The sequence below is a fragment of the Lepus europaeus genome, chromosome 17 (assembly GCF_033115175.1).
Source record: "Lepus europaeus isolate LE1 chromosome 17, mLepTim1.pri, whole genome shotgun sequence".
Classification (NCBI taxonomy): domain Eukaryota; kingdom Metazoa; phylum Chordata; class Mammalia; order Lagomorpha; family Leporidae; genus Lepus; species Lepus europaeus.
Genome location: NC_084843.1, coordinates 20,045,346 through 20,063,982, shown reverse-complemented (window position 1 = coordinate 20,063,982; position 18,637 = coordinate 20,045,346). Strand labels below are relative to the sequence as shown.

General features: G+C 50.0%; 1 protein-coding gene across 3 annotated transcripts in view; it reads right to left on the bottom strand.

The window, feature by feature from the left end:
* Positions 1–18,637, bottom strand: part of XPNPEP1 (X-prolyl aminopeptidase 1) — a 65,957-nt gene that overhangs the window by 9,907 nt on the left and 37,413 nt on the right. For all 3 annotated transcript variants that reach the window (XM_062213981.1, XM_062213983.1, XM_062213982.1), the window contains 10 exons: positions 15,639–15,731; positions 14,895–15,038; positions 12,757–12,852; positions 9,476–9,557; positions 7,634–7,844; positions 5,767–5,856; positions 5,148–5,198; positions 3,874–3,932; positions 3,644–3,721; positions 1,450–1,521 (listed from right to left, as the gene is read on the bottom strand). In XM_062213981.1, coding sequence (XP_062069965.1) covers positions 1,450–1,521; positions 3,644–3,721; positions 3,874–3,932; positions 5,148–5,198; positions 5,767–5,856; positions 7,634–7,844; positions 9,476–9,557; positions 12,757–12,852; positions 14,895–15,038; positions 15,639–15,731 — 976 coding nt within the window. The remainder of the gene's footprint in view (positions 1–1,449; positions 1,522–3,643; positions 3,722–3,873; positions 3,933–5,147; positions 5,199–5,766; positions 5,857–7,633; positions 7,845–9,475; positions 9,558–12,756; positions 12,853–14,894; positions 15,039–15,638; positions 15,732–18,637) is intronic.

The window sequence follows — 18,637 nt, the reverse complement described above, 5'->3', positions numbered from 1 at the left end:
TCCAAAGTAAATAAATACGTATAAACAGGACTAGTTGGTGGTGGCCAGGGACTGGGGGACAGGGAAGGGGAATGATGGCTACCAGTAGGGACTTTCCTCTGAGGATGATAAAAATGTTCTAGAACTAAGGGTAATGGTTGCATAATGCTGTGAAAATGCAAATAAAAAACATTATAACCCATCAAGTAGGTAAATTTTATCTCAATAAAAATTATTATATTGGGGGGCCGGTGCTGTGGTATAGTGGGTTAAAGCCCTGGCCTGAAGCGCCGGCATCCCACATGGGCACCAGTTCTAGTCCCAGCTGCTCCTCTTGCGATCCAGCTTTCTGCTGTGGCCTGAGAAAACACTAGAAGATGGCTCAAGTCCTTGGGCCCCAGCACCCACGTGGGAGACCCAGAAAAAGCTCCTGGCTCCAGGCTTCAGATCGGCGCAGCTCTGGCCGTTGCAGCCATCTGGGGAGTGAACCAGCGCATGGAAGACCTCTCTCTCTGTCTCTACCTCTCTCTGTAACTCTTTCAAATAAATAAAATAAATCTTAAAAAAAAAAGAAAGAATTATTTTTAAAAAATTATTATATTGGGGCTGGCGTTGTGGCACAGAGGATACAGCCATCGCCTGCAATGCCAACATCCCATTTGGGCACTGTTTCACGTCCCAGCTGCTCCACTTATGATCCAGCTCCCTGCTAACATGCCTGGGAAAAGCAGCAGAAGATGGCCCAAAGCTTGGGCCCCGTACCCATGTGGGAGACCCGAATCACGTTCCCAGCTCCTGGCTTCAGCCTGGCTCAGCCCTGGCCTTTGTGGCCATTTGGGGAATGAATCAGCAGATAGAAGATCTCTATCTCTGCTTCTCTGTAGCTCTTTCAAATAAATAAATAAATCCCTTTTTAAAACAGGCCTTGCTAGTGCTCTCTCAGAATAGATGATAGTCTCACTTCTTCTCATAGGTTCTAAATCCAGACACAACCAAACCTTAGGTTCTCCTCTAAGAAACCATTCTAGAGGGGATGACTGAGAAAGTAAGAAGGCACAAAGGAGGAAATTCAGAGGAATGCAGGGGGAGTCCACATTTCTCATTCATTCATTCAGAATTAATCTTTACTTCATTAGGCCTTGGGGCAGCTACAAACACAGGGAGCTGGCAGGCAGCTGATGGGCTGGAGTGGAAAACTTGCCAATATTTCTAAAAATTTGCCTTATGTCATTATTATACGGGACTTTAACAACTTCCAGTCAAAGACTAAATAGTTCTATCAAACAGTCTTTTGTGGGGACAGAGTCAATAACTAGGCCAGTCAACTAGGGTAAAAATATAGATCACACACAGGACAATTCCAACTGTGGTCAACAGTGCAGAAAGAGGTTCCCAGCTGAGAACTCTCCATCAGAGTACACTTGTCCACCTACTCAAATGCCTTGAGTCTGTGGAGTCAAGTTCACTTACTTGTATTGAGCGCCCGAATCAATGAGGTATACTTCATCCAGGGACAAGGTCCTATTCGTCTCAGGGACTGGCCTAACAAAGTTAATTAAAAATTTATTCCACAAATGGAAACATCTGAAGAATCTGGGAGGAGGGCATATAAGAGTTTCTTGTACTATTCTTATAACTTTGTCTAAAATTATATCAAAATTAAAAGTTACCCAATAAAGTACTTATTCCAACTAACATTCAACTTCTACTCCAGAACCCACTGAATTTCTCTCCCTAACCAGAGAAGAAAATTCAAGAGAAGGAAGACTAACACATTCCTCAATATCTACCTTTGTGTCTAGAACAAAATGGTAATCAAGAGATAATTTTAAAATCCACAGAAATAAGAACTGATGCAGGCAACAGGACCTAAGCTAGAGACATGGGAACTGGGCGTGGGAGCAGCCTGCAGTCTCCACAGCCTTACTGGTCTCTGGGAGTCCCAGGTGCCTCCTTCACTCCTGACCCCATCATGTGCCTCCCCTCTTATTTCCAAGGCCACCAGACAGGCAGAGAGTAAATGTCCGGATTCCAGAGACAAACTAAAGGGATTTCACTAAGAAAAGGAGTGAATCGCGATGCACTAATGCTGAAGTACTTTTTAAAAAATGAACAGGAGGTATTTTTTTAAAGCAACCCACTTTCCCCACACCATTTTCTAGATACTATCACTGCACTGGGAACTATCCAAACAGTTGAGAGCATTCCAAGTCCCTGCTCTGTCCTTCATTTCCGGTACCACCCCCACTTCAGAAGTAAAGCACCAGTTGGCACACAAGCTGAGCAATTAACACTCAACCAGACACTGGCCCAGCCTCCAGTGTCCTCCTCTAAGCAGGCTTCCAAGAGCCCTAATGAAGAAATGACAAGAGAAAAGCAAATCTCTCCTCCTTTGGTTTGAAACTGTCAAATATTTTTATTATATGCAAAATACTAGGATAGTCTCTAGACAGGGAATCCATCATTTACGTTCACTGTGAGACAAAAAACAAAATTCCTTTGATATTTTTATGTCGGGACAGAGATATTAATGGGAGAGAACTGTACTGTCACAACTGTGACTGTCTCCCACACACAGTTTCAAGAGCTGCCCTGAGACTATTAAAGAGGAGGGAAATTTGTGTGCAAGAACATCACAGAGAGACAAAGTGTTCCCTTCAGGATCGTGCAGATCACAGATGAGGAAACACAGGGCACAGAATGCCCAACGCAAAGCAAAACTCTTTGAGCTAGGTGAAGTTGAAGCTGAAGTCCAATGGCCAAGCCTAAGTATACTGCCTATCCTCTCCACGGGCAGATCTGCCAGTCCTAACCTATCAGCGTCCCCCCTCGTCCCAGACTCCAGGGAGTCTCTGGTCTGCGGATCCACAGCCCAATGCAGACCAGGTAGTAAAACATCTCACCGTCCAGACCAGGCCGGGGGGCACTGATTACCTCTACCCAAAACAGGTTGCCCCACAACCCACTGGCAAGCTTCTTGGGTATGGAGGAGATGGAGCTCACAAGACACATGGAGAGAAAGAATTCAGTCCCTCAAGGGCAATGAATAGTTTCTGTAGCCTCCAAAGAGAAGAAGGAAATCCTTTTAGGCCAGCGCCACGGCTCAATAGGCTAATCCTCTGCCTGCGGTGCCGGCACCCCGGAGTTCTAGTCCCAGTCGGGGCACCGGATTCTGTCCCGGTTGCCCCTCTTCCAGGCCAGCTCTCTGCTATGGCGCAGGAGTGCAATGGAGGATGGCCCAAGTCCTTGGGCCCTGCACCCGCATGGGAGCCCAGGAGAAGCACCTGGCTCCTGGCTTCGGATCAGCGCGGTGCGCCGGCCGCAGCGGCAATTGGAGGGTGAACCAACGGCAAAAAGGAAGACCTTTCTCTCTGTCTCTCTGTCTCTCTCTCTCTCACTGTCCACTCTGCCTGTCAAAAAAAAAAAAACCCTTTTGGCCACATTGTGGGGAATGTCAATGCCATACTGAGCCTACAAGCAGGCTCCTGCAAGGCAGAAGTTGGGGACCTGGAGGGAATGAGGGAAAGTAAGACCTCCAAGGTCTGCTGTCCCTCACTGTGGGAGGTGGGCGTGGGGGCCTCTGGTAAAATAATGCATCTCCCCTGCTCAGGCTCCTGTGCAGAAGCAGCAGCGAGGCAGCCATGTGCTCCTCCGCATGCCTTACGCGTAGTGAATGATGGCGCCGTTGGGTCCCGTACTGGAAATCGTAGGGAAGCTCAGATCCACAAAGTCGGCCTGCTGCCTGCAATAGAGAGACACAGACAGCGGAGCGGCTGAGAGGTTTTTACTGTGCAGAGAATCAGTGTCCTTCCAGGTTCATTTCACTTGCCAGGGCAATCGGCACCAGGCTCACCAGGCTCACCAGGCTCACGGGTCCTCCAAATGGCCCCTTACCTGCGGAATTCCTCGGCTTTGTCAGCAGCTGAGATCTCCGTCACACCACCTTTGGGAACCTACGAGAACACTGCTTATAAATCATCTGGCGAGGGAACTTCACACGTGCCTCCCACGCGTCAGAGGAGGTATGTTAAAAGCTTCCTTTTCCTCACATCCTGTATCCCAGCTGTGCGGTCTACAGGACACAGCTCGTCTTCAAGGGAGGAACTTTCAAAGGCTCTCACCCAAGTTATCTCAAGTAATTTTAATTTATTTATTTCATCTATTTAATTTTTAATTTATTTAATCTATTTAATTTTTCACTCAACTCTTCTGCCTCAGCTCTCATATCCTCTAACCTCACAAATCTTAATGAACCTTAATTTAAAAACTGCAAAGCTTCCCCTCCTGGGAAATCAGTCTAAGAAAATTATCCTGCAGAAATAAAAAAGAAAAGCCAGAGTTATTACTGCAGGGCTATTGATGACATTAAGAAAATTGTTTTTGGAAATTTAAATACTTGAAAATAGAAGAATGGGTAAATAAGTGAGTCCAGCTCCCAGACCCAGCCCGTGCACATCTGGACCTGTGGTGAGGCCTTGGAGCACATGGGAGACACTCCCCACTGCAGCTCTCAGGGAATAAAATAAACAAAATGCAAAACTGTGGCTGTACCCTGAGAGACATGAAGAAATAATTTACATTCTGAAAAATGATTTACATAAATGAGAACAATAGCCAGAAGGAAGTATGTGGTAGAAAAAAGTTACACTGATAGGAGTAAGGACATTTTGTTTACCCAATTAAACAGTTGTTTATATAACGTAATATTAAAAGGAAACATGATATTGTTTAATAGCACAAAGAAACCACCCTCTTGTCAATTACAGGTAGTGGAAGGGTAAGAAAACTAATGGCCAAGAGTCAATTTAATGTAAAAAGTTTTTATGTAAAAGCTTTATGGCTGAAAGTTCAAAGCAATCAAAAATCTTTTCCTCCTAACACAATCAGATTGCCTACCACAATTTTATAAGAGCCATTTTTCCTTATAATAAAATTCCACTTAGCTATAATTTCCCAACCCAAAAATGGATCCACTCTGATGTTGAATTTCTTTCTTCATCCTTATCACTATACTTTCCACAATTAAGGAATTTTTTTAAACACATGCACCAAATTTCCAGAAAGAACTACTAAGAGAGAGCATGAAAATTAGATCAAGACCTCAGAGCACAGAGGATGCCACAGTTGGAATCACTGTGGATTCCTGAATGAACACTATAATTACCAACCTCTTTCTCCAGCCAGTTGAAGAGTTCACAGAGGGCAACAGCATCTTTAATCTGTGCAAACAATGCAGACATGTTCGGCAGTTATTACTGAAGATCAGATGGCCACGTTCAGAGCCTAGTCCTAACGGGACCCCACAAAGGCTGCAGCTATGGAGCCCCTCTGTCAGCAAGCAGGATTTTACATGTGGGCATTCCCGGGGAGCCAGTCTGCAACAATTCCCACTATCAGGGAAAGGGCTCTTCTGCTCTTCAGCAGCTCCGGCACAACCCCAAAGGGCCCCACCTAGAGCACGGTAGCTCCCCACAGGGACAGGAAAGTCAGGTCAAGCTTTCTAGAACCACCTTTTGCCTTGAAACACAACCTGGACCTTTAAGGAGGCTCCGCTGTCATCAATCCTCACGATCATCTACACAAGCATCACCAGACTCCTTTACACTGTGTGGCACACTTGGGGAAGATCTAATCCACTGAGTACCTTTTCCACTCTCTTACCAACTCTGGAAGGCCAGGTGACTCAGAAACCCCAACCTTGTGCAGGCCCAGGCCACACAGCAGGTGAGACAGCTGGGCCCTCTACCTACTTCACACCCCGTCTCCCGCAAAGCGTGCTCTACTCACGTGAGCACGCCTCATGCCTTCGGACTCGGCTGAGTTCTTCACAGCTTTGGCAATGCAGATCGGGGTGTAAGGCATACAGCAGCGATGATCCTGGAGGCAAAGGCAGAGGAATGGGGTGGGAACTCAAGCCTGCCCCACCCACCCTGGACTAAGGCAAGCACCTCTTGGCCCAGCCAAATACGCTTGAGACAAATTATACAAAGAATTCCCACTCAGGCCCCTCCCAGCTGACCCCTGTGGCCTGAAATCATGCCCTTTTGATTGATGACCCTGAACATGATGAAAGGGGCTTGCATGCATGGCGAAAGAGTAAGTTCCTCAAACAAGGTCTCTCTTTCTCTCCTCCATTCCCACCCCTGAGCTCTCTGAGGCTGCCAGCCATCAGCAAGACATCGCTTTCCAAGCCCCTGTGGTTGTGGTCAGAGTTCACTAACTGCTCAAAGCTTGACTGAAATAACCCCGCTCTAACTGCACAAAGGGGGCTTTTACCCTGGTCTGGGGCGCACATGGCCTGTGATGGAGGCCTCCCGGCCCCAGGGGTCACATCGCAACTACTGCTAAGGGTCTGATCTTAAAGAGGTGGGGAAGACCCTTCCCAATTTGAGAGCAAACTCAAGTTTAGCCTAGAGTGATGAGAGAAAGGGGCCCTCTGCACACCTGGCACTTGCCCAGCACTTCTAAAAGGGCTTTAACACTCTCTTCACTCTTCTTATTCTCCTCTCTTTCTCTCTCTCACTCTCTCTCTCTCACACACACACACACACCCCTCTCATGAAACAGAGAAGGCACAAGTGATCCTCACTTGAGTGGCTTGCTGGAAGTCATTCACACCGTGGCAATGCCAGGGGTGCAATATCCAGCCTGGTCTGGAGAGCCAGGCCTGGACTCTTCCCAGAAGGGCCCACTGCAAGGTGGAGAAGGCAGGAACCGCTAAATTTCTCAAAGGCCACTTGGCAGCCAGAAGCCCAGAGGACAGCCCCCCCCCCCCCAAAAAAAAAAAAAAGTTTCCATCAAAAGAGGCAGGGAGGCCAGCGCTGCGGCTCACTAGGCTAATCTTCCGCCTGCGGCGCCGGCGCACCGGGTTCTAGTCCCGATCGGGGCGCCAGTTCTGTCCCGGTTGCTCCTCTTCCAGGCCAGCTCTATGCTGTGGCCCGGGAGTGCAGTGGAGGATGGCCCAAGTCCTTGGGCCCTGCACCTGCATGGGAGACCAGGAGGACGCACCTGGCTCCTGGCTTCAGATCGGTGCAGCGCACTGGCCGTAGCGGCCATTTGGGGGGGCTGAACCAACGGAAAAGGAAGACCTTTCTGTCTCTCTCTCACTCACTGTCTAACTCTGCCTGTCAGAAAAAAAAAAAAGAGGCAGGGGTTCAGTCCTGCCCAGAGGACGCTAATTAAAAGGATGCAACAGGTGTCAGCTGCTTAACATCACCCAGCAGGGGCTCAGTAAAGGGCAAAGCTGTCACTGTCCTTTGATCTCTGACAAATCCCTGATTTCCCAGCCTCTCTCGGCCTCAAGTCTCTGGACTTGAGAATGTGGTGGGGTGGGGGGATGGGGTAAACAGAACTGGTGCCCAGTTTTCAGGCATTCTCATCTCACCTGCACAGCTTCTAGCTGGTTCGATTCTTCTCTACCACACACTGAAAGCTGTTACACACACTTAAATAAACCTGAGTGTGAATGGTGCCGCCTAAGACCAGGCCTCATGGCACCCTCAGGAAAACACAGAACTCCTACCCGGCTCCAGCGCTCAGGGCTCAGCCTGGGAGAGGAGCTGCCGGAACGGCCTGTGCTTTGAGGCAGAGTGAGAGCACTCCAGAGCTGGGAAGGGGCCCTCAGGTTTTCTGGGGCCAGCGTGGGGCCACCAACCTTGGGGATGGCCTCGCTCACGGCATAGCTGGCCTTGTCGCTGATCCACACCTTCTCCCTCGGCGACAGCTCGGCACACAGGGTCTTGAGCTCACTCAGGATGGACTTGTAGGGAAGCACCTGGATTCTGTACTCGGCCTCCAGGCCCAGGTCGAGAAGCAGGTGCTCCTTGACACTGGGGGCGTCTATGCGGTCCCCATCGATGAAGAGCCTGCAGAGGGGCCACGGGGGGGTGGGGGTGGGGGTGACAGAGGCAGCGAGCACCTGAGTGAGAGACACACTGACACATCAGCCTCTGTCTTCTGCCTACCCAGACCAAGCAGCTGTCCCTTCCTCACACCCCTTTCTCAAATCCTGCTCTCCGAACTGGATTCCCCGTCTGGGACTGCTGCCACTCTCTACCCTGCTCCCCATGCTGGAATCCCAAATCCTGCTTTCTGAACTGGGTTCCCCGCCCTGGGAGTGCTGCCATTGTCTACCCCATTCCCCATGCTGGAATCCCAAATCCTGCTTTCTGAACTGGGTTCCCCGTCCTGGGAGTGCTGCCATTGTCTACCCCATTCCCCACACCAGAATCCCAAATCCTTCTCTCCAAACCGAGTTCCCCGTCCTGAGAGTACCACCACTGTCTACCCCGTTCCCCATGCCAGGATCCCAGGCATCTTCCACTCCATGCTCCTCCTGCCTTCCATTAGGAACTCGGGGCTGAGACCCCACATCTCTACCACATCTGTCCAGCCATCTGCAGCCTCACCCAGTCACCACGCGGGCTCAGGTCACCACCACCTCTCACCTGCGTTCGCGTCACCACTCCCGAGACTCGCCTCATGCATCCTAGTTTTCACAATCATGGCATTCTTTAGCATTTACCAGCCTAGTGTGTGGTTCTCTCTGGAAAATTCACTCTAGCTCCCTGGCATCCTGAGGTCAAGCTCCCAAGCTCCTGGGCCCGGGGCCTTTCTTTACTCACTTTCTGGCCTCACACTCTGTGCTCCAACCACACGGAACCACTCCAGGTCCTCCCCACCCACTGGCTCTCTTCCCCTCAGAGCCCGATGATGCTGTTCCCTCTGCTGCGACCCCACTCCTCCCTCGTCCTCAGCCCGCCATGACCCAGCCAACTCACTTATCCTCAGTCTTTATTTCAGTGTTACTTGCTCCAAGAGGCCCCTCTGAACACCAGGGCCAAGCCATCCCCATCATGTGGCACCTACACCCATCCCATTGACAGGTAGGGTCCCATGTATGTGCCCTGGGGAAAAGAGACGTTCATCTGCCAGCTCTAACCTGGGTCCTGTCTGTGCCTTCAACCCAGCACCTAATACAGGCCCCCAGCTCATGGCAGGCACTCAGAGACATGCTGTCTGAAGGAAGAAAGCCATCTGAACCGAATGGCAACGGCAGGGACACCACAAGCTATGTTGGGGAAAGATAAACCGGCAATTCTATAAATCACCATTCGGGGGTTTCCCACATAATTTCTCACCTTCAAAATGACGAGGCTTCCATGTTTGCACTTTGGACCCAGAATTATGTAACTGAGCCATCTACCCTTTACTCTACTTGCTAGCCTGGAGTCAAATGCAGGAACTCCACGAACTAAGCTTCGTCCTCACAGCCTCGCCTATTTGTTAATCCCATAGGACTCTCACAGGTTGCCAAGCATTTGGGGGGTTAAAAGAGAGGCCAGATACACATAGATTCCTACTGGAAAGGACAATAAGGGAAAGGAAAAGGGGCAGGACAAAGGAAGCGCGTCAGCGAAATGTCAGGCAGTGGCTGGGGGCAGGGACCAGCGGGGGGCTGCAGGGAAGGAAGTTCCAGGTGTGGGCCAACACTCACATGATCGTCTCTAGTCCTACGATTGCATAGGAGAAAAACACTGGGTTGTGTTCCACATCTGATCCGCGGAGATTGAACAGCCCTAAAAGGGGAAATCAGAGATCTTGTCACCTGGCGGCCTTGGGCTTTAAGAGGTCGTTTGCAGCGGGAGGAAACAGCGCTGGCTCCCAGTTCAGCTGCTCTGAGCGGATTCCGGCAGCCCGACCCTGGTTTCACTGAGCTGCACTTGCTCGTTTCCGCCACCGGGTGGCACCAGAACTGCTCCTTAGGCGGCCACAGCGGCCGTCCAGAGAGGGGACTAGAAGAGTCGGTGGGAAAACCTGGCAATGACAAACGCCCCCCCACGCCCCGCCCCCAGGGCTGAAGAGCCCACCTCGTGGTGTCCCGCCCTGCTTGCCGCAGACAAACCTCTGGCGCTCCCATATAAAGCGGAAGGAGCCAAGCACTCTCTCCCTTCCAAGACAAATGGCTTTGGGGAGAAAAACGAGACCCACCCACAAGGAGAGTCAGCAGCCCCGTGGAGGCGGAGAGACCCCACGGAGGCAGAGGAGAAGCAGTGAGTCACCCCGACGAGGCCCGCCCCTGGTCAGCAAGGGCTGGCCCTCAGCCAGGGGAGGGGATCTGAGGAAGCCTGAATGCCTGAGAAACCCAGCTCCCCAGTGCTAGGTCAGAGGGCAAAGGGCCCTATTAAAAGTGCCGCTGTGGCCTAAGCCTTCGCCTGGGCACCGGCATCCCATGTGGGTGCCGGTTCTGTGTCCCAGCTGCTCCACTTCTGATCCAGGCTGCGGCCTGGGAAAGCAGTGGAAGATGGCCCAGCATGGGAGACCCAGACAAAGGTCCTGGCTCCTGGCTTCGAGGGGGCTCATCCCCGCTGCTGCGGCCATTTGAGCAGTGAAGCAGTGGATGGAGAACCTCTCTCTCTCTCACCTCTCAAATAAAATCTTTAAAAAAAAAAAAAAAAAAGCAGTGCTTTTTTAAAACAATGGCTTTCCAAAGAAAGCAATGAGGCACCATTTGGGGGCTGGCAAGATGAGCGTAGGTCTGTACCATCTTCCTAGCAGGTACGCAGCCATACGGGGTCAAAGCCCTGCTACCCACACACCCCGAACCCACAACACTACTCCCAAAGCCAGCCACATACGGGAAGAAAAAAATGGTCGGAAACTAAGATGCGGACTTATGAACCAAGATTTTGACAGCTGCAGTTTAATAAATTGTGGGAAACTGATTTCTCTAGGGAAATTAAGCAAATGAAGGCATAACTATGATAGAGTATTTGATACCCATTTAAAATTATGCCTATAGTATACCAACACATTGGAAAAAAATCAAGCTACAAAATGATCTATGCAAAGTATATTAACACTAATTAATGACTGGGTAAGAGGATTTTAGGTGAGTTTTTCTTTCTACTTTGTCTACATTTTCCAAGTTTTCCATAATCTAGGTATGTTTTTTGAAATTAGCTTTATATTTTTTTTCTCTGACGTTGAGGTTATTTATTTATTTATTTTTGACAGGCAGAGTAGACAGTGAGAGAGAGAGACAGAGAGAAAGGTCTTCCTTTGCCGTTGGTTCACCCTCCAATGGCTGCTGCGGCCGGCATGCTGTGGCCGGCACACCGCGCTGATCCGAAGCCAGGAGCCAGGTGCTTATCCTGGTCTCCCATGAGGGTGCAGGGCCCAAGTGCTTGGGCCATACTCCACTGCTTTCCCAGGCCACAGCAGAGAGCTGGACTGGAAGAGGGGCAACCGGGACAGAATCCAGTGCCCTGACGGGGACTAGAACCTGGTGTGCCGGCGCTGCAAGGTGGAGGATTAGCCTAGTGAGCCGCAGCGCCGGCCAACTTGACGTTGAGGTTATTACATTAATACATTAATACATTAATACATTAATACATTAATGAAGGATACAAATCATTTTAACACTTGACAAAGTTTTGGGGGAAAATGAAATGAAACAGGGGCCAGTACATTGAATTGCCAGTTCCGAGTCCTGGCTGCTCTGCTTCCAATCTGGCTCCCTACAAATACACCTGAGAAGGCAGCATAAGATGGCTCAAGTACTTGGGTCCCTGCCACCCATGTGGGAGACCAAAGGAGTTCCAGGCTTCTGGCTTTGGCCTTGCCCAACTCCAATTGTTGCAGCCTTTTGGGGAGTGAACCAGAAAATGGAAGATCTGTTTCTCTCTGTAGCTCCCTCTGTCACTCTCCCTTTCAAATAAATAAAACAAATCTTTAAGAAAAAAAAAAAAGGCCGGCGCCACGGCTCACTAGGCTAATCCTCTGCCTGTGGCACTGGCACCCCGGGTTCTAGTCCCGGTTGGGGCGCCGGTTCTGTCCCGGTTGCTCCTCTTCCAGTCCAGCTCTCTGCTGTGGCCTGGGAAAGCAGTGGAGTATGGCCCAAGCACTTGGGCCCTGCACCCACACGGAAGACCAGGAGGAAGCACCTGGCTCCTGGCTTCAGATCAGTGCAGCACCGGCCGTTGAGGCCATTTGGGAGGTGAACCAACGGAAGGAAGACCTTTCCCTCTCTCTCTCTCTCTCAGTAACTCTGCCTGTCAAAAAAAAAAAAAAAAAAAAAGATAACATAGGGACTGAAGAGAGAAGATACTAGGTAGTAGGGCACCTCTTTCCCTAGTGAGAAAGTTAAAAAATAAAGCAGAGCCTCTTCTCAGCTTCCCTAGGTCAAATGCAGTCAGAAACCTAGGAGATGGGACACAAAGTTTCAACTAGATTCCTTCAGGTTTTAGAGGACAACAGAAAGTCCTGAACAAGAGGGTGGTTTAAGGTCTAAAGATTGAGAAATCACTACTGGATCAAAGGGCTTAGTACAGAACTTTCAGTTCCTGCATTTTCTGAGGTAGACATGTTTCTAGAACATTCTCACTGTAAAGACCTTGGGAAAACACAGGAAAGGTACAAAGAAAAAAAGGATGCACAATCCCACTTCCACACTTAGAGAGGCAGACGCACAGCAGGTGTGGGCAGGAAATGTGCTTCATTTCCCACACTGCACAGGTGCCACAGTCCTGAGAACAGAATTGCTCATGGCCTCCCCAGGAGTCCATGGCTGTGACACTGCTCTGTGCAAGGCTACACTCCCCTCCTCTACGCCCGTAGTTCCTTATCCTTCTTCCTAACGGACAGCTCCTGTACCCATCTGGTGACACAGCTGCTTGCTTAGTCCCTGGCCACCGAGAAAGCACAACGGCATGAACACGCAGAGATCCGAAGGCGCGATCAGGTAACAGGCCCCAGCGGTGAAACCGGAGCACTCACAGGCAATCTCATCCAGGGCGGTGACCACAAACCACATGATGCTCCGCTCAGTCATTTTCAACCGAAGATCTGCAACCTTCTCCTTCCAGGAGATGCCTGCAAGAAACAAATGTGTTTGTTAACCTGGCTGTGGGCCCAGAAAGCCACGTTAGTCACGTGAAAGACCTCATTCCAAACCCTCTTACCCAGCACCTACATCTTACAGGGAGCAAATGGGTCGCACAGGCAGGAGGCCTGCATCCCAGCCCTTCACAAGAGGTGTGACTCTGCCCAAGCCACGTTACTGTCACGGGACCTCACTGCCTCACCAGCAAAATTCATGCATTTGTTCATCCCACAAATGCCTGGCAAGCATCAAGACTTGGTGAGTAACTGGCAGGCACTATGCTGGTCACCAGTTACAACTCAGGGCTGGAAACATCTCCCTGCCCTCATGGTGCTTACACTCTAGCAAGAAAGACAACCAAGGGGGCCAGCACTGTGGTGTAGCAGGTTAAGCTGCAGCGCTGGCATCACCTATGGGTGCCAGTTCGAGTCCCAGCTGCTCCACTTCCAATCCAGCTCCCTGCTAAAGTACCTGGGAAAGCAGTGGAAGATGGCCCAAGTGCTTGGGCCCCTGCACCCATGTGGGAGGCCCAGAAGAAGTTCCTGGCTCCTGGCTTCAGACCAGCCTAGCTCCAGCCATTGAGGCCATTTGGGGAGTGAACTAGTGGATGGAAGAGCTCTCTCTCTGTGTTTCCCTCTCTATACCTCTGCCTTTCCTGCCTTTCAAATAAATAAATAAATCTTAAAGAAAAAGACAAAAAAAAAAAAAAAAAAGAAAAGAGCAATTACACAATTACATAAAGACTTGTGCGACAGGGAACACAGGGAGCCACTGAACACACCCCCCAGCAGACTCACCCAGAGAGGTCGGGGACTATCACCCACCAACTGACAGCTGACACCCCCACTGGCTCAAGACTTGCCTTTCCATGCTGCCCGAGGAGTTCACTGTAGTCTGACTCACTGTGACTGCCACTTCCAAATCACACATGCGCTGTCACCCACAGCCTCCCTGCTGCTCCCCAGGATTAAACTGGGGCCCCCAGGAGAGCTCACCCCACCACCACCACAAGCACCCCATCATGCTGCCACTTGTAACTCAGGTGAGAGTCAGCTGTGAACAGGGGAACACCTGTCTTACTCCCCCAGCCCCTAGCACAGTGTCCTCCACACACAGTGGACACTCAAATGTTTGTGGAACAAGTTTTACCAGCCACATTTTCTCTCCCCTCTCCTACAGCAACAGGCCAGGGCCTCTGCTTCACTAGGAAGGGGAAAAAAATTCAAACCACGCGGCTGGAAAATGTTTAGCTGACCCTGGGTCACTCACGGGACCTGTCCTCCCCAGTCTGCAATGCCCTGCGGTGAGGGTATCACAGGAAAGCATGATGTGGGCTGCCCCCCAACAAGGATTCTGTGAAGACCAGCTCAAGACGCTGCCTGCAACGTGGCTCAGTCTGGGCCGCACAGCTTTTTTCCCAGGACCCCTCTGGGCAATCTGCCTACATTCCACAGATATCCCCATCCACCTTTCTGTTTCTATAGCAAAGCCTCCTCCCCTGCGGCCCCACCTCTGGCCTCTCCTTCTTTCCCTTCCCCACTCCATAAATCCACTTTCACCTCCCATGAACAGTTTGCAGGACAAGCTCCTCACACCCACCACCATCACAGAGGCTAAAGAAATGCATCCCTATTCAAAGCCTCTAAAGCAGAAGGCACGAGATGGAGAGTGGGGGGCCTGGCAGCAAACCCACCAGTGTGGGAAACAGAAAGGAAAGGGAGTCTAGAAAGCCCAGGCTCTACTTCCACTACCAGACTTGAGAGTGGCAGGCAGTGGCTGCGTGATTAAAAAAAAAAAAAAAAAAAAAAAACCTCAGTCTTCCCAGAAGCACCCAAAATTCCATGCAGAGATTTGCAATCACAAACTAGGCCAAAGTAAGTGGCAAGCTGGTAGAACCAGCGGCAACAAAACAAGCCCTCCTTCGCCCTGCTGAGCCACGTAGGACAAGTCCTCCAAGCAGTTCAGACTCAACTTCGACTCAAGGGACTGGCTGGGGGCAAAGGCGAGAGGTGGGCACGGCTGCGGCTCTGACCTGTGTAATCCAGGCCCAACGTGAGCAGGGGCCTGCAGGGCCGCGCAGGACGGTCTGTCCAGATTTTGTCAACAAGGTTCTCCTTGACAGGAACGAGGTGGTGGCCAGCACTCCTCAGGACCTTGGCCATTTTCTTCCAGTAATCTAAGGAGACATGCAAGAAACCCACAGTGAACCGACACCCATTTCAGCCCCCTCTGAAGTGATCCCCACCATGGCCCACACTGAGTATGCCAGAGGGAGCTGTAAAAGGACGCCTCCACCAGGCTGGGGCCACGGCGTCACAGCAGTGCCAGCATCCCATATAAGCACTGGTTCACTGCTGTTCCACCTCCGATCCAACTCCCTGCTGATGGCCTGGGAAAGCAGTGGAAGATGGCCCAAGTGCTTGGGCCCCTGCACCCACAGGGGAGACCTGGCTCTGGCTTTGGCCTGGCCCAGCCCTGGCTATTGTGGCCATTTGGGAATTCAATTTAGATTCAAATTTGTTCTCTCTCTCTCTCTCTGTAACTCTGACTTCCAAATAAATAAATCTTAAAAAAAAAAAAAAAAAAAAAGAGAGAGAGAGGGAAGATACCTCTACCACTGATAGACCTCTTCTGCCGCTATTCCAGAAATCTCCTCACTCTGACCCTTACAGTGACATCAAGTCCTTCTCAACCCCCAAATACTGCCAACAAGGAGCACAGAAGGCATCTAGAAGCCACTTTCTTACCCAAGTTGGAAGGGGTCAAACTCACTCACCTGTAGGAATGATCAGTGGGTCCACACCAACCCTGGACCCCTCAGGAAGCACACTCACTAGCCAGTCTTCCTGTGTCGGGGTGTCCTTCAGCCCTGCAGAGGGAAGAACCAACAGGAAACAATTCCCAGTGGGCCTAAGATCCTCACCCCACCCAGAAGGATGCAGTTCACCAACAACATGTTAGCAGGGTCTTTATTAAGCACCTTTGTCACAGCAGACTGACAAGACTTGGAAAATCTGAACCTCCCTTAGTGCCAGAAGGCTACAGAAAGAGGAAAAGTGTAAGATGCTGTGTAAGGGAAAAATAAGATAAGGGTAAGACATGATTGTCATTCAACCCTGAGAAAAACACCATCCTGAGGACTGCTGCCACATGGAGACATGATGCCATCACAGAGGTCACCTCGTTAGCAAGCAGCCCCTTCCCCACAACTGCCCACCCAACAAGAATTTGAGTGGGTTTGGTAAAGGCTGGGAGCTGAGAACCTCCCCCATGTCACACGCCAAGGAAGAGCACAACATGCCACCAGTGCTCTCCCTTCATCTACTAGACAGTCACAGAGGAGGCAGGAGACCACGCACAAGTCTTGACAGCTAAGAAAGCTCCCCAGTGAGTACAAGACCAGCACACGGAAGCCTGTTGTCAGAGCATGGCCCCTGAGTTTCCCCAAACATCAGTCAACTCTTAATTTATTTATTTAGACCTTTGAAAGGCAGAGCAACAGAGAAAGGAGGTGAGACGGGGTAAGGGGGTGCAGAGAGATGCCTTCCATTGGCTGGTTTGCTCCCCTGGATGCCAGCAACAGCCAGGCGTGGGCCAGACTGAAGTCAGGATCAAGGAGCTCCACCCTGGTCTCTCACGTGGAGGCAGGGACCCAAGTACTTGAGCCATCATCTGCATTAGCAGGAAGCTGGATCAGAGGCAGAGCAGCCGGGACTCGACCCGGCACTTCTCTATGGGATGCTGGCATCACAGTGGCTTAACCCAAGGTACTACGATGCCAGTCCCCAAGATAGCCCTTTCTTGTTCCCAAGACACTAGTCAGAATACACTGAAATAAGCTTCCAGAAGGAACTAAAATGGTTCTTACAGTCTAGTTTTACTTTCATCCAAGCCAATATCTTTGGAATGTATGTTTTTTTTAAACCAACCAGAAATTTGCTGAACAATTAACATCTTAGTAAAATATATGTGTATTTGAAGTGAAAAGTTCACATATTCCAAAACGGTACTTATCCTTACTATTTCCCCTACGGACTCCTGATATAACCACATAACCTCAGAAAGGAAGTTCAAAGGTTTACAAAGAAATGAGTTTATGAAGCCCTGTTCTAAAAACCTGCCTAGAAGCTGGCATTGAGTTTAATTTTGCTAATTGATTATTTCCTATCTAAACCAGTCACTCATTGATACAGTTTTTCTTAGTGCCCCTATCGTAAGTTTTGTAGGATGAAGTCATGTCATTTCTTAGCCAATAGTCCTTTGACAAAACCCCAAAGCTGAATCACTCACTGGCCAACCAAACCCATTAGAATCTCCCTACACAGGAGACACACCTGAGGAAAAGTAGGTTTAGAGAGAGCAAAGTAGAAAGGGGTTTGGAAGAAGACGGTTTCTCACCACCACCCATGCTGCCTACCTGGAGAACAAGGGTACTCACTCCTATGACACGCAAGCTAAAGGGCTAACAGACCTGACAGTTGAATCTGTGAGCCCCAAAGTGGGAGCTGGCACCTCGCAAGTACACTCAGTAACCCACTGCATACAAGAATAAAGTCTCTGAACTTCTATTTGTATTTTTTTCTAAAAAAATAATAAATAAGGCCGGCACCGTGGCTTAACAGGCTAATCCTCCGCCTTGCGGCGCCGGCACACCGGGTTCTAGTCCCGGTTGGGGCGCCGGATTCTATCCCGGTTGCCCCTCTTCCAGGCCAGCTCTCTGCTGTGGCCCGGGAAGGCAGTGGAGGATGGCCAAGCACTTGGGCCCTGCACCCGTATGGGAGACCAGGAGAAGCACCCGGCTCCTGGCTTCGGATCAGCGTGATGCGCCGGCCGCAGCGGCCATTGAAGGGTGAACCAATGGCAAAAAGGAAGACCTTTCTGTCTCTCTCTCTCTCACTATCCACTCTGCCTGTAAAAAAATAAATAAATAAAAATAATAATAATAATAAATAAGTCTTTGCTAGTATTTGGAATACAGATGAACATGTGCACATAAACAAACATATCAGGCTGAGGGTTCCTGATCCCACTAACAGATGCATGTGATCAAAAAGTTTCAAGGTCACTAAATGCCATTTGCAATAGCCTCAACTGCTTAGCTTGGGGTGTATGTGCCTATGAGAGACAGAGAGATAACTGCAGCAACAATCCAGCAGCAGCTCTAATGTTTCTGTCTGAAAGGATTTTTGAGAAACAGAAACTTCAAATAATCTCACTGCCAGAATGAAAATCCCCCGCTAAGACAGACATCCCACATACACGCTCATGAGGCGTGAGTGCCCGGGGCACACACACACACGAGCACACACACTGCCCTCACTCAGCTAGCTGCCTGCGTCTCAGGTCGAGGCCCCTGTTCCCTGTGAATCTGGTGACAATTTCCTTCCTCGTCACTTCCTACAACAAACAATAAACATCAGTATTTTGCCTCATTTTCTTTTTCACCTGGCCCTGGTTGTCCTTTTGCTCCTTCCTTATCCTCTGTTCTCCAAGTTCAAAATTCAGGAGGGAAAGGCCTTTATGCAAACACTAAAGTTGTATGTCCAAATTCTATTAGAATGGTCAGGAAAAACAGACACAGCACAAAGTTAAATGAAAAAGCACAGGCATACACACAACTGCTAGTCAGGGAACACTGAGCTATGTACATTCTGCAAATGATCTCTTTAATCCTCACCACTTCACGGGGTGCTTACTATGAAAGTCCCAGTGACAGATAAGGAAACTGAAGTACTGGAAGTGAAGGAACTTGCCCTAAAACCTCGAGGCCCGTGC